The following is a 14,473-nucleotide window of genomic DNA, read 5'->3' on the forward strand; positions in this document are numbered from 1 at the left end:
CAAAAGTATAAGATTGTAATTTTTAAGATATTACGATCGGTGACCGTTTGGTATAATATATATATATAAATTATTATAATATGCGGGCGCCCAAAACATTAACAAAATGTGAAATATAAATATAATTTAATCCAGAGTACAACGACCTCACTTGCCGTAACGTATAAAAAAAAATATATAATAATAAAGTTTGGAATATTTGAATACAAAGGTCGCAACAACAATTACAACTAAGATTGACAGTTGCCAATTATTTGGCCACTGACAACGAGTGGGCAAAATATAAAAAAATGTATGAAATGACCTGAAGGCGACAGCAATGATGGCCAAGGTGACAATGTGGAAGGACAGCCGCGGGTAATGAAGATCCTCTTGCATATGTCAAGGTTTAGTATATGAGTCAACCCGATCACGGTGACATCAATCACACCTCGTGTTCACACGAGGGTTTTTTTGCAACACGCAAAGACGGTGAACGAGCACGACGTTGTGCTCAGTTCGACCATTGGCAAAAGACAAAATAGAATCGTGGAAGCCTGGCTGGCCGTCGGCTGGCGAAAAATGTCACCGGATAGTGGAGAGGGTAGCTTTGTCGGACACTTTATCTCCTTGCCGGACATCTTATCTCTACCACATCTGTGCTAACCCGAGCATATAAAAATAGGTGACCAGAAAAACCGTTCCGCGATCGAACATCCTCCCCGCCGTGAGAGTCATCTCACACAAGAACCGATTGGAGAGCCGGAACGGATGTCCTTGATGACGTCTGAAGTGTAGCCGCTCGCAACAGAATTTATAATTTAACCCAGGTCGTGTCAGTGACTTACATTTTTTTTTTTTTTTTTTTTTTTAATGCAACCATTAGCCTTAATAAATAATTATAAATAGATATGTACTCAAAATAGAGGAAAGAGAAAAAAAAATTATAATTCAGTGAACATATGGTTCGTCATAGTAAAATAAATAAATAAATAACAATAATAATAATTTAATGACATAATATAATAAACAGCATCACATAAAGTAACATAAAACAAACATAGTATAATTTATTGTGTAACCCCAGACAGCCGTCTACCGTCACTATATATATAAAATAAATTATGTGTACATGACACAAAATAGCGAAGTGATAGGAAAGTGGGAACGCCCCGGGTGAGGCGGGACCCCGTCCGGGAACACAGTGCTGAGATTATGTTAGGTTTGGACCTTTGCAGGTAATGGTACCAGTTTTACTACCGGGCGCGTGACTATACCAGCGCGCGTTAGCACCCTGGCGACTCGAACGTGACCATCTGCCCCAGGTAATAACTCAATCACGCGGCCGAGGCGCCACAACAGCGGGGGACTCTGATTGTCGATCACAACTACCATCTCATTCACCTTCAGGTTGGGGACACCCTCAATCCATTTGGGCCTACTTTGTAAAGTGGTCAAGTACTCTGACGACCAACGTCGCCAAAAGGCGCGATGACACTGGTCCATGAGTTTTCACCTATCGGAAAGGGCACGAGATGCCTCGGGGCCTGATCGCGGCGGCACGGCGAGTAACGGTTGGCCAATTAAGAAATGTCCCGGTGTCAGGCATTCCAGGTCGTGTGGATCGGTCGAGGCGGGCGTCAAAGGACGTGAATTTAATATCGCTTCTATGCGGGTCAACACGGTAGTAAACTCCTCATACGTGAACACGTGTGTACCTATTACGCGGACCAATAGGCGTTTGGTAGACCGGACGGCCGCCTCCCACAAGCCCCCAAAGTGCGGTGCGCTAGGAGGATTAAAATGCCAAACACACATAGCACGACAATTAGCGATGGTACTTTGACCTACAGGGCTCTGAATTAATTCGCGTAATTTTTTATCGGCACCTACAAAGTTTGTGCCGCAATCCGAGTATACGTCAGCTGGTAACCCCCGGCGAGCGACAAAACGGTCGAAAGCAGCTAAAAAGGCGTCGGTAGATAGTTCCGTCACCACCTCTAAATGCACTGCCTTGGTCGTAAAACAAATAAATACAGCGATATAAATTTTAAATATGCGGGACTTGCGTAATTGCGACTCTTTTAGTTGTAACGGGCCCGCATAATCGACGCCTACTTGATCGAACGGTCGTCGCGGTTGTATACGTGCGCGCGGTAAATCGGCCATAAACGGGTGGGTCGGTTTCGCATCAAGTCTCACACATACGGTACAATTTATCAAAACACGGTGTAAAACTGACCGAAGGGATATCACCCAATATTGACGTGCAATCATTGCCGTTAAAACACGCGGACCGGCGTGGCCCGTAAGTAAATGCCATCGGCGGCATAACAACAAGGCATAATGCGACCGTTTAGATAGCAGTATAGGGTGTTTGCAATCGTAATTTAATAACGAATGTCGTAATCGTCCGCCTACGCGGATCACGCCGTCAGAGTCTATGAACGGAGCTAACCGCGCAACCGGTTTCGAGGATATGCGACTACCCGCCGCCAACTCACGCAACAATTTTGAAAAATGTACGCGTTGCGATTCCGCAGCCAGCGCGCGCGCGGTATTATCTAATTCAATTTTTTGTAAAAATGCAGGACCGATCGGATCCGGACTCAGTGGTACCGACGGCCGTGACACTCCACTCCGCCTTAAAGTGACACGTTGCCGACAAGCTTGTACGAAGCGGCGCATGTACGTAACCACACGTAACATGCGGTCAAAATTAGAAAATCGTGTGAACCACTCCTCTACCCTGTCATCGACAAGCGCAGCACACGACACGACCCGTAACTCGGATACTTCACACACAGGCAACAGTAGACTACAGTTATCCCACTCCGACGGCTCGCTGTATGCGGTCGGAGGGCCGCGCCAATATAAATCCAGCTGTGCGAGCGCCATCGGCGTTACGCCACGAGAAGCGCTATCCGCGGGATTTTCTGCCGACACAATGTGTTGCCAGGGACAATTAGGTAATAATAGATGGATTTGATGTATCCGATTTGATACATATACTTTAAATGATTCGTGGGGGACTGTTAACCACGACAGCACGATGGTCGAATCTGACCAGGCCCGTAAACCGACGATGTCAAGTTGTGGTGCTAATATATTTTTAATACGGTTTAACCAACGTGCTAATAATAGCGCGGCGTTCAGCTCTAGACGTGGGACGGTCAATGATTTCGTCGGAGCTAATTTGGTCTTAGTACCAATTAAAAAGACGGACCGATCGGTCTCAGCGTTTAGCATGCGTATATATACAACGGCCGCATAACCGGTTTGCGATGCGTCGCAAAATCCTAATAGATAACACGGCGCGCCTTGGTGTGCGTTGATATGTCGCGGTACACGGATATTTAATAGGGACGGTAATTCCGAAACAAACGCAGTCCAATCGGCATGAATATCGGCCGGTAGTGGATCGTCCCACGCGATGTTATTTCGCCACGTCCGCTGCATTATGGATTTTGCCAGAAACACTACGGGACCAAAAACACCTAACGGGTCGAAAATGCGTGCGACAAGAGATAAGATTCCGCGTTTTGTAAAAACGGGTGACGGTTCGAGACTTAGGGCACAACAGAAATAATCACTGTCAGGGTGCCAAGCTAGGCCTAAAACTTTAGTGCCGTAACCGTCGTCATCCCCGAACGTCATAGGTGCGCCCACGCAATCGGCGGCTGGTACAGCCTGCAACACGGCCCGCGTGTTTGACGCCCACTTTTTAAGTTCTAGCCCCGACTTACCCAAAACTGAAATTAAATCCGACTGAAGTTTCAGTACGTCGGGTATCGTATCGGCCCCGTCACAAATATCGTCGACGTAAGTTTGATATTCGAGCGCGTTACGTACCCGGTCAAACCCGTCGCAGTCGGTAGACGCAATTACTTTAAGAACGCGTAATGCGAGATACGGGGCACAGTTAACGCCGTACGTGACGGTGTGTAGCTCATACTCACGCAATTCATCGTGAGGCGATGCGCGCCACAACACATGTTGGAACTTTCGATACTTGGGTAGAATTAAGATTTGTCGGTACATCTTACAGATGTCCGTGGTAAAGGTGTACTTATGTACGCGAAAACGTGTCAAGACGTCCACAATGTCCTGCTGCAATTTAGGACCAGACCACAAACATTCATTTAACGACTTTCCGCGGAAGCCCCGGGCTGATGCGTCAAACACAACTCGAATTTTATTAAGATCAACTTCCGGGCGATAGACAGCATGATGAGGGATTATATATCGCCCCGGAGATGTTGTCACCGACATATGTCCTAACGCGATATACTCGGACATAAACTTTACATACAATGATTTCAACAATGGATTCGCGGACAATTTGCGCTCAAGCGCTTCGAAACGCCGCACGGCTACCTCGCGAGACCCCACGTATGTGTCTGCCGGTCCACGAAATGGTAATGGGACCGCAAAGCGACCCGATGGCATGCGCGTCATTTCATCGCGAAATATTTGTTCACAACACCCTTCATTTGTGAACGTGACGGGCGCTATTTCGGGTTCCTCGACGTGCCAAAAGCGCTCCATTATCCCCTCAATAGACGCGGTCATACAGATAGGTAACGACTGATAAGAATAGTTAACCGGGTCAACGACCGGACCGATAAGTATCCAGCCAAACACCGAACTAAATGCTGTCGGTAATGTGTCGTCGATCGACACTTTCCGCCCGTCCATTATAGACCCGTATACGTCCCCTCCTAATAATAAGTCAATGGGCGAAGTTAAATAAAATGATGGATCCGCGAGTGCTAGGTTAGAATACCGGTCTTTCACACACGCGGCTAACGATTTTTGCGGTAAGTCGCTCGTTATGGTAGGCAACACCCAAGCCTGAACAGGCAGCACCGGATCGGACGCAAACCTAGGTTGCACTATACATTCTACACGCCCTTGAACTTCGGCGACAGTTGTTCCAGACAAACCGCTTATCGGTGCCGTCCAACGCGCCGGTTTCAATCCTAATCGCTTAACACACGCGGCAGTGATTATGCTAACTTGCGACGCGCTATCAACCAGCGCCCGCATTGTTTGCACCGCGCCGGACCTATCCCGTATATGCACGAGCGCGGTACCCAAAATAATGGCATTAGATGTATGGGGGGACGGGGGCCTCACCACAGACGCACACACAGACGAATCGACCCGTACCGGCGGTTCCTCCTCACCCTCTCGCTCGTCGGACGGTAAATGTAGAAGTGTGTGATGTTTACGCGAACATTCTTGGCAATTAGGTTTTACCTTGCATTTCGGGACCCAGTGACCAACGCTCAAACAATTAAAACAAACGCGATTCTCTCGCGCCCACCGCGTTCGGTTTCCGGCCGCCCATGACTTAAATCTCATACACGCGGTTAACGAATGTGCACCGGCACAACACGGACAATTTCCGTCTTCTTTCGCTGTCACAAATGAAACCGGACGGGACCCTTTTGATTTCCCGTAGTGATCCCCATTCTTACGGAACGTACTTGGTGGCTTTTCCACCTTAACATGCGCGGCCATGTTACGAATTGTTCCCGCGTTAGCGACGTTCTCCAATATAGACACGCGTGCGCGAACGAATTTTAATAAATCAACTATAGACGGATAATCTGTCGAGCTACCTGACTCGAATAATTTGCGTGTAGCAACAGGTAAACATCTAAAAACAATTGTAAATAAAATGAAGGACCCCAAATTCGGTACTTTTAGTGCTTCCAATAGCGAAATACTTTCGTTAACTGTACCTACAAAATTATTAAGATCCTGCAACGACTCCTGCGACATGGTCGGCGCGCTTAGCAATCGATCAAGTAACGACGTGGCGACTAGTCGTGGTCGATAAAATCGCTCGGACAGGAGGGACAATGCAAGAACATAATTGTCCCCGGATACCGGAACACCACGTATTGCGTCAGCTGCTTCACCCGTAAGACACCTGATTAAATAATACATCTTATCAATGTTGGAAAGCTCGAGTCGCGCGTCTACTTGTTCTTTAAATCTATCGCGGAAAGTGGGCCACAAACGGAAATCCCCGTCGAACTCGGGAAGCGGAATTGCCGGTAGTCGTGATAACGGATTTTGGTCACTTTCCTGAGTAGAATTGGACGATCCTAACTTAGCATGAAGGTACGACATGTCGATAGCCTCAACACCCTTAGGAACTAATTTCGCCGCCGCGACCTTGCAATCACTAATACATTTACGGATTTCAGCTGTCAAACCGATATCATACTCGGACAATCTATCTAACTCGGTTAAGCCGTCTAACACCGCATCATCTTCAAGCCTAAACTGCGTCCACAAAGAATCTAAATCGGCGGTTAAATGTGTAAATGTCGGACCTAGGTCGGGTTCATCTACAACTCGTAACGCTAGCTCATGCACGGCCTTAATCTGTGCTATTACATTCGAACGCCTGAGTTTAACGCGCTCTAAACGCCGAGCGCCGCGCACGCTGTCATTATCCGTCCCGCTAGCCATGATAAAAATAAAAGCAATAACCACACTATTTTCGGTAAGGATAATAAATATAAAATAACTAACCTTTTAACCAAAGCACTATGCGCCCACGTGAGCCACGCAAGACCACGGCAACCAACACCACCGAACCAACACAAAACGCTGCTGAACCTCCCTATAAGGTCAGAACCACGCTCTGCTACCAAATGTTTTCGCCGATGCCGATCCTACGATTACGGCGGTTGTCGGCAACGACTCGCGAATTATGTTGAGGACGGGAGCGGGAGGGGTTACCCACACAAGTGTACAAAAGTATAAGATTGTAATTTTTAAGATATTACGATCGGTGACCGTTTGGTATAATATATATATATAAATTATTATAATATGCGGGCGCCCAAAACATTAACAAAATGTGAAATATAAATATAATTTAATCCAGAGTACAACGACCTCACTTGCCGTAACGTATAAAAAAAAATATATAATAATAAAGTTTGGAATATTTGAATACAAAGGTCGCAACAACAATTACAACTAAGATTGACAGTTGCCAATTATTTGGCCACTGACAACGAGTGGGCAAAATATAAAAAAATGTATGAAATGACCTGAAGGCGACAGCAATGATGGCCAAGGTGACAATGTGGAAGGACAGCCGCGGGTAATGAAGATCCTCTTGCATATGTCAAGGTTTAGTATATGAGTCAACCCGATCACGGTGACATCAATCACACCTCGTGTTCACACGAGGGTTTTTTTTGCAACACGCAAAGACGGTGAACGAGCACGACGTTGTGCTCAGTTCGACCATTGGCAAAAGACAAAATAGAATCGTGGAAGCCTGGCTGGCCGTCGGCTGGCGAAAAATGTCACCGGATAGTGGAGAGGGTAGCTTTGTCGGACACTTTATCTCCTTGCCGGACATCTTATCTCTACCACATCTGTGCTAACCCGAGCATATAAAAATAGGTGACCAGAAAAACCGTTCCGCGATCGAACAAACCCAAAAATAAATACGGTCCAAGATTTCAAGGCAATATTAGAATCAAAACAACAGTAAATGTCACATTAAAATTTGTTTTTGACTATAAGAAAATGTGATTATTCACAATGACTTAATATAGTATTTGACATTTGTAGTATAACGTCTTAGATTTACCATTAAAATCAATTTAAAATAAAAATTATATCTGTTATTTTATATATTTATACATTAATTATAAAGGTTAAGAATATATTGTCCAAATAGTACACACTATAAAATATAAGTATTAATTAATATAAGTAGTAAATATAAGTAATCTTATATTATTTTTGTTGATAACTATGTATTATCCAGTTAGGTTAGATTCTTGTGTCAATATTTTTGGCGACAATAATAAATTATCTGCGTTATCTAAATGGCATTAACGAACTCATATATAAATTATATATTATACGTATAATATAATGATACTAGTCTAAATAAAGGTAGCCGTAGCATTCGTAAATATAAGATTCGTAATATATTATATAATTATAATAACGGGTTTGTCGGATTTTTATTTAAATATAATTATATAATATAATTTTGACTATTGATTCACGATTATCTACACATTGCAACCATATGATATTATATTAAGCATTAAATTATGTATAGATTAAATAAATTAGCAATACGAAATAGTATTATGTTAAAACTATATTAAGAAAGTAATAATGATATAATTAAACAAACATACGAATGTATAATTTAAGTTGGTAAGATCATAAAAATAATATATTTGTCCAAAACTAGGTTAAGATAACATTGACGTAATATATTACTGAACGCAGTCTTTTAATGAAATGTTAATATTAATATTTGTTTGTTATTTTTGTGTAAGTCTGAATTCATCGGCATATCGCATATACAACACATAAATATAATAAAAATAATATAGGTGGCCACTAAATCAACGTCCGTCTTGTAAGGCATAATATGTAAATAAGGTACACATATTATGAATTATATTTGATTCTAAAATCATACATATCAACGAACACATTTGACCTTATTTCTATCATTAATATATTGTTACGATAAATTCGTTTAAGTCAATTTTTTTTAAAAATTTGAATTATTTACAGTTTTCAGTTAAATAAAATAGGTAAAAATCCATTTCATCATTATTTAAAATCGATCCATCAATCCGAAAAATATTACAATACAAGACGCAATAGTATACCATCAACAACAGCTAACAATTTCTAAAAATTGGATAACAACTGGCTACAGAAAACACATTTAATAATGCATTGTTCTTAAATTTTTCTAGTAGCTTTATCATTGTATTATGTATATGTAAAATAATTCCAAAATTTGATATTAATATAATGGATTTTTTTTTCATTATACACATGAATCATGAGTCCATTTTAATCATAAGCCTATGTTAAAATTATTAAGTTTCAGGTAGATTTATAATATGATTTATATGTAGTATTTTACTCGAGCTTTAAGGAACATTATCGTAAACAATATGAATTGTTTATCTCAATAACGATTCTTCTGCTCCCCAAAGCGTCAACCGGCCCCCCTTGGTTCGTGTATTAGTATTACATATTATAATAGTATAACACAATACTACTCAATACTCGTATTATACTAGGTATATAATGTATGATTAAATAATGATTTGATATGAAAACCAAAATAAAATAGTAAATAGTAATTGCTGATAAAACGCATAAGTCTCATTGTGTAGTTGTCAACAACATATTCTTTTACTCGTCAATGAATTTTTATAAATTAATTATCTACTTGTGTATATACTTTAATATTTGTATTAATTGACAACCTAATTTAAAAATATGCAAAAAAATAAAAGAACATCGAAGATAACTATAATTTTTTTTAACAACACAACAAAAAATTAAAATAGAAACCAACGACGTCGTGGATGACGGACAACAGCAGTCAGTCTGACTTACAGAGTCATATACGTACTTAAATTGTTACATCTTAATTAAATATTAAATAAAATATACTAAAATGTATGATTTTGGTGTTATATCTGACGGGTAATCGAAAAAAAAGCCCCGATTTAACTAAATACAATATTTGTTAATTTATTATGATTTACATAATTAAATATAATCATTAATCAATAATCATTACATTTATCTATGTAACATTTCTTTGACATATCTAAAAGTATAACTGCAATCTGTATTTAACATTGTCATTTATACATACATAATTTAAAAAATGTTTATGGGTAAAAATTTAAAATAATTAATTAATTATCATTTGTATATAATTTAAATAATTTATTTAACATTATTTTAAATACACACATAATATATATATAGATATACGAAAAATTACAATTATTTTAAATTTTTACCCTTAAATATTTTTTTAAATATGTATGTATAAATGACAAGTAACAATTATTGAAAATGTTAAGTACAGATTTCAGCTATACTTATAAATATGTTAAGAAGGGTTACATAGTTAAATGCAATGATTATATTTAATTATTACACCATATAAGAGCAATATTGATGTATATTAAATAGTATGTATGAAAGGAATATTAATATGTATAAATAAAATAAAATAAATTAAATTGTGTAACAAAATTTCTAAAAAATCAATTACAGTTGTCTACAGAACAGAATCCATAAAGCATATTTAACAATGCATTGATCTCAAACTGTTCTAGTAGAATTATCTCTGTATGGTACACCGATACACGTCATTTAAGAATAATTCCATAATTTTACAATTGATGGGAGAGTTGTTACCTTCATCATTCGATTTTGTCAGAATGTTCATTTAAAAAAAAAGAAATAAAAAACAATAACCATATTGAACTATCTATATTTCATACTAATTCCGTGCGCCCAACTTAAGTGAACGGTGCAGGCGGACTAGACTGTTAAAAAATATAAAATAATTAGGCACGCCGACAACGTACATAAGAAAATATAATAATAATAGATTGTATTGTAAAAAATATCGTCGTGATCTGCACAACGCACGGCGATAACACAAAATATACAACATAATAATAACAATAATAACAATAATAATAATAATAATTATAAGTAGACAATAATAGTATTCAGAATCACCACAGTTTGGCTAATTCTGATATTTTGTTCGTCTCAAACAAGGTTTGTAGTAATTGTGACAATATCCAATAAAACATAATACAAGTAATTTGATATAAAATAATAAAACAATAAAATAAAAATAATAGATAAAAAATATATAATACAAGCAATAGGATATAAAAAAATAAAAATAATAATAATAATTAAGAATTACCACACAATGAATTTTTTTTTCATAATGTACGTAGATACAAATCTATATTATAGTTTATTAAGTCTCTGGTATGAATCACCAAGTTTGACGTAAATATAAACATATTATATTTAACTTAAGAGCTTTATAATGGAATTATTGTTTATTTCAGTGGCATGGCGAACTACTATTTGACCCAAGACGAAATACAGAATACCAACCCATCTAAAATTAATATTAACACTTAAATTTAAATGCCATGGGTGGTATTTAATTTATTTCACGCCTATACTTTACCTAGGTATCTATAACTATAGGCTATATAGTATATACCTACCCACCCACCCACCAACCCACCCAAATTAAACCCAATAGGGGCCGAGGCCCCTGAAAAACCCCCTCACCACGCCACTGTTCTCTGTCTTATCGATACAACTGCTTAGCCAAAGTGTGGTTTTCCTGCAAATTAGCCACTTTGTTTTTTTCAGTTGATCAGCCCTAAGTTGTTATGATATTATCTGAAGTTAAATTTAAAACTGATATCAGTATGTAAATGTTTTATATTAATTTATTGTGTAGTATAGTATGATTAATCATTTTGCTTAACTTATACATAAATAAATATTTAATCAATAGTAGTTAATTTTAAATAATAAGTTCGTGTTTTAGCTTTTAATACATATTATTTTAAAAATAGATTTGAAATGGTCTCTTACAGTGATTCTAAAACAGAACCACGGATGTTTGCTACTATAGGGGTTTATAAAATTATCAGTTTCTCTTTTATTTTGACGGCAGAGGGAGAGTGTTGTAATTAATCACTTATTTTTAGTAAATATTTTATAGTTTTTAAAGGAGCATGGGACAATATCATAATAGGTAAGGTAAAAAATTTAAATAAATATAATTCAATCCGTTACTTGAATTGTGTGGCTTATTATTATAAAACACCATTAATTCAAGTCGGGAGAGTGGCACATAATTGGCAAATTAAATTGAGTAACACAATTTCTAAAAATTGGATTACAACTGGCTACAGAAAGCACATTTAATAATGCATTGTTCTTAAATGTTTCTAGTAGCTTTATCACATTATTTTGTGTAAGGAGAATTCCAAAATTTGATATTAATAGAATAGAATTGTTTTTTCATTATACACATGACTCTATTTTAATCATAAGCCCATGTTAAAATTATTAGATTTTAAGTAGATTTATAAGTTTTATACATTTTATTTTACACAAACTTTAAGGAAAATTATAGTAAACAATATGAATTATTGATCTCAATAACGATACATCTGCTCACCCAAAACGTGGTTATTCTGCAGATTACCCATTTTGTTGGTTTTGGTTTTATCGGCCCTTAGTAATTATGACATTATTCGAAACGGGAGAGGGATGAGAATCGTAAAAAATGTATAATAGTTTATTAATATTTTATTTTTTTAATAATATCATATGAACAATATCATTATAGTCACTATACTATATAGATATGTACGTAAATACAAATCTATATTATAATTTAAGTCTCTAGTACGAATCGCCAAGTTTGACGTAAATATAAACATATTATATTTTACTTAGAGTTTATAATGAAATTATTGTTTACTGATTTATCGATAGTTACTGCTTAGCCAAAGCGAGGTTTTCCTGCAAATTACCCCAACATTGTTATTTTTGGTCGATTAACCCTTAGTTGTTATGATATCTTAAGTTAAATTTAGAAGCTATATAAGTATGTAAATATTTTAGAATTACGTATCGTGTAGTATAGTATGATAAATCATTTTGCTTAGGTTATACATATATAAATATTTAATCTATAGTAATTAATTTTAAATTTTAACATTATTTTAAAAATGAACCAGACGACATTGATTCTGAAAATGAACCATTTATTTTTGCCTTGGTTTATTCACAAATACAGAAAAACAATATAATTCTTAAGTTATCGTTTAAATTAAAACATTATAATACTTCATTTATTATTTGATTAATATAAATTAAAAACTAATATATTTAAGGAATTTATTGTATATTATGCTAGTAGATTATTATTTTATAACTATTTATAATAATATTATTGGCCCCTCTATTTCCTATCAATAAGAAATAAATATGTTTAATACAAATTATGTATTATTCACTACTACAGCTTTCGGCAAAAAAAAATGTAGTTCTCACATTATTAATTAAATTTAAACATTATATTACTTAATTTATTATATGATTAATATAACTTAACAATTAATATATTTAAGGATTCTATGGAATATTATGCTAGTAGATTATTATTTTAATAATATTTATTAGCAAATTAAATAATCATTTATGTTTTTAATTGAGGTTAATTATTAAATATCTAACTATTAATAACGATTTATACTTAAATAAATTCTTATTACATTATTAATGAGGTACCACGGCGGTTTTCTTTTGACATTGTAGATTTTAAAATTGAATTTTAGGATATTAATTAATTTAATATAAGATACCAATTCAATTTCTGTAGTATTCATGATGTAATGCTTAAGGTGTACTTTTTCCAGTCTCATTGGGAGGATCATGTTTGCTTTCGCACCATTATGTTGAAGTCAAATATCGTTTGTCTAAAAACAAGAATATAAAATAGTTTTATACTTTATGCCTTATTTTTTTTATTATTACATCTAATTAAATTTTAATAAAAAGTTTTTTTTTATAATTTTAAATAATTTGTTAAGATTTTTGTTATTAATTAATTTAATAAAACGTTATAGATATGGTCGTGAATGTAAATTATGGCTCAAACGAAAAAATAAATTAAGAAACAGCTCAAAAATTCTAAACAAATAGGTACAATAGTCAAAAATATAATCATTAAGATTCATTATAGTCAATTCAAAACATATATTTCAGATGGACTACAACACGATAATATATTTCCATGCATATTGAATTTGAATGTGAACTAAACAGGAGGCAGACAATGGGCCGAATCAAGTTAGTTGACAACTTTAAAGCCTAAAAACCTATGAGCCGACATGACATCTAGCTCCGAACTGGAAACGGTACAGCTAAATAGTGAGACAAAAAATGTAAGGATAAATAATAAGGTGAGAGTCTATGTGATTATAGAGCATAATACATAGTATAATATAATTATAATATGCTATATCACCATTTTATCAATCGTTAAATTAAAAATAAACTAAATATCAAATAATAAAATAAGATAAATGCACTCTAGCTAAATATAATATTGATTATAGCTTGGTTGAATTTCTAAAATGTCCGTCAAGAATGTTTATTGTAGTGTCTTGAGTTGTGGTGAAGAAATGAAAAAAATTGAATTTAAAATAATCAAAAATAAAGTATTTTTTAATAGTTATGTCATGATTATAAATAAGCAACGAAAAATGTGTTTTATTGGGAATGTGAAAACGTAGTCATAAAAAAGAAAAAAATGATTTTGACTATTGTAATGCTCGAATGGTTACACTTTTGACAAATGAATGACATGTAATTCAAAGTTAAGTTCCTATATCTACACAAATAATAATAATATATGGTAAAAGTATAAATATTAAATGGTTATTGGTTAGTAATTAGTGTAAATAATATTTATTTATTTTTAAATGAATTCGTACATTAAGATAACCATTGTGTCATTGTGATTAAGAATTAAGGTCCGATTTTTTTAAATACAAAACACATATTAACCTGAATGTAGTAACTTCTGTAAGCGCAGACCATGCAT

General features: G+C 35.7%; 1 protein-coding gene across 1 annotated transcript; it reads right to left on the reverse strand.

The window, feature by feature from the left end:
- Positions 1-1,491: 1,491 nt before the first annotated feature.
- On the reverse strand, positions 1,492-6,468 carry LOC132925136 (uncharacterized). Its single transcript, XM_060989557.1, has 2 exons — positions 2,401-6,468; positions 1,492-1,992 (listed from the first exon to the last, which is right to left on the reverse strand). The coding sequence occupies exons 1-2, from the start codon at positions 6,466-6,468 to the stop codon at positions 1,492-1,494; spliced, it is 4,569 nt and encodes a 1,522-aa protein (XP_060845540.1).
- Between the last annotated feature and the right edge of the window lie 8,005 nt (positions 6,469-14,473).

This window comes from Rhopalosiphum padi, chromosome 3 (assembly GCF_020882245.1).
Source record: "Rhopalosiphum padi isolate XX-2018 chromosome 3, ASM2088224v1, whole genome shotgun sequence".
Taxonomy (NCBI): Eukaryota; Metazoa; Arthropoda; class Insecta; order Hemiptera; family Aphididae; genus Rhopalosiphum; species Rhopalosiphum padi.

Bases quoted from the DNA above. Each gene is read 5' to 3' on its own strand.
- LOC132925136 (XM_060989557.1), bottom strand. From the start codon at position 6,468: ATGGCTAGCGGGACGGATAATGACAGCGTGCGCGGCGCTCGGCGTTTA. The intron at 1,993-2,400 runs GTAGGCGGACGA...TTTACGACCAAG, and splicing joins ACTCTGACGGCGTGATCCGC to GCAGTGCATTTAGAGGTGGT.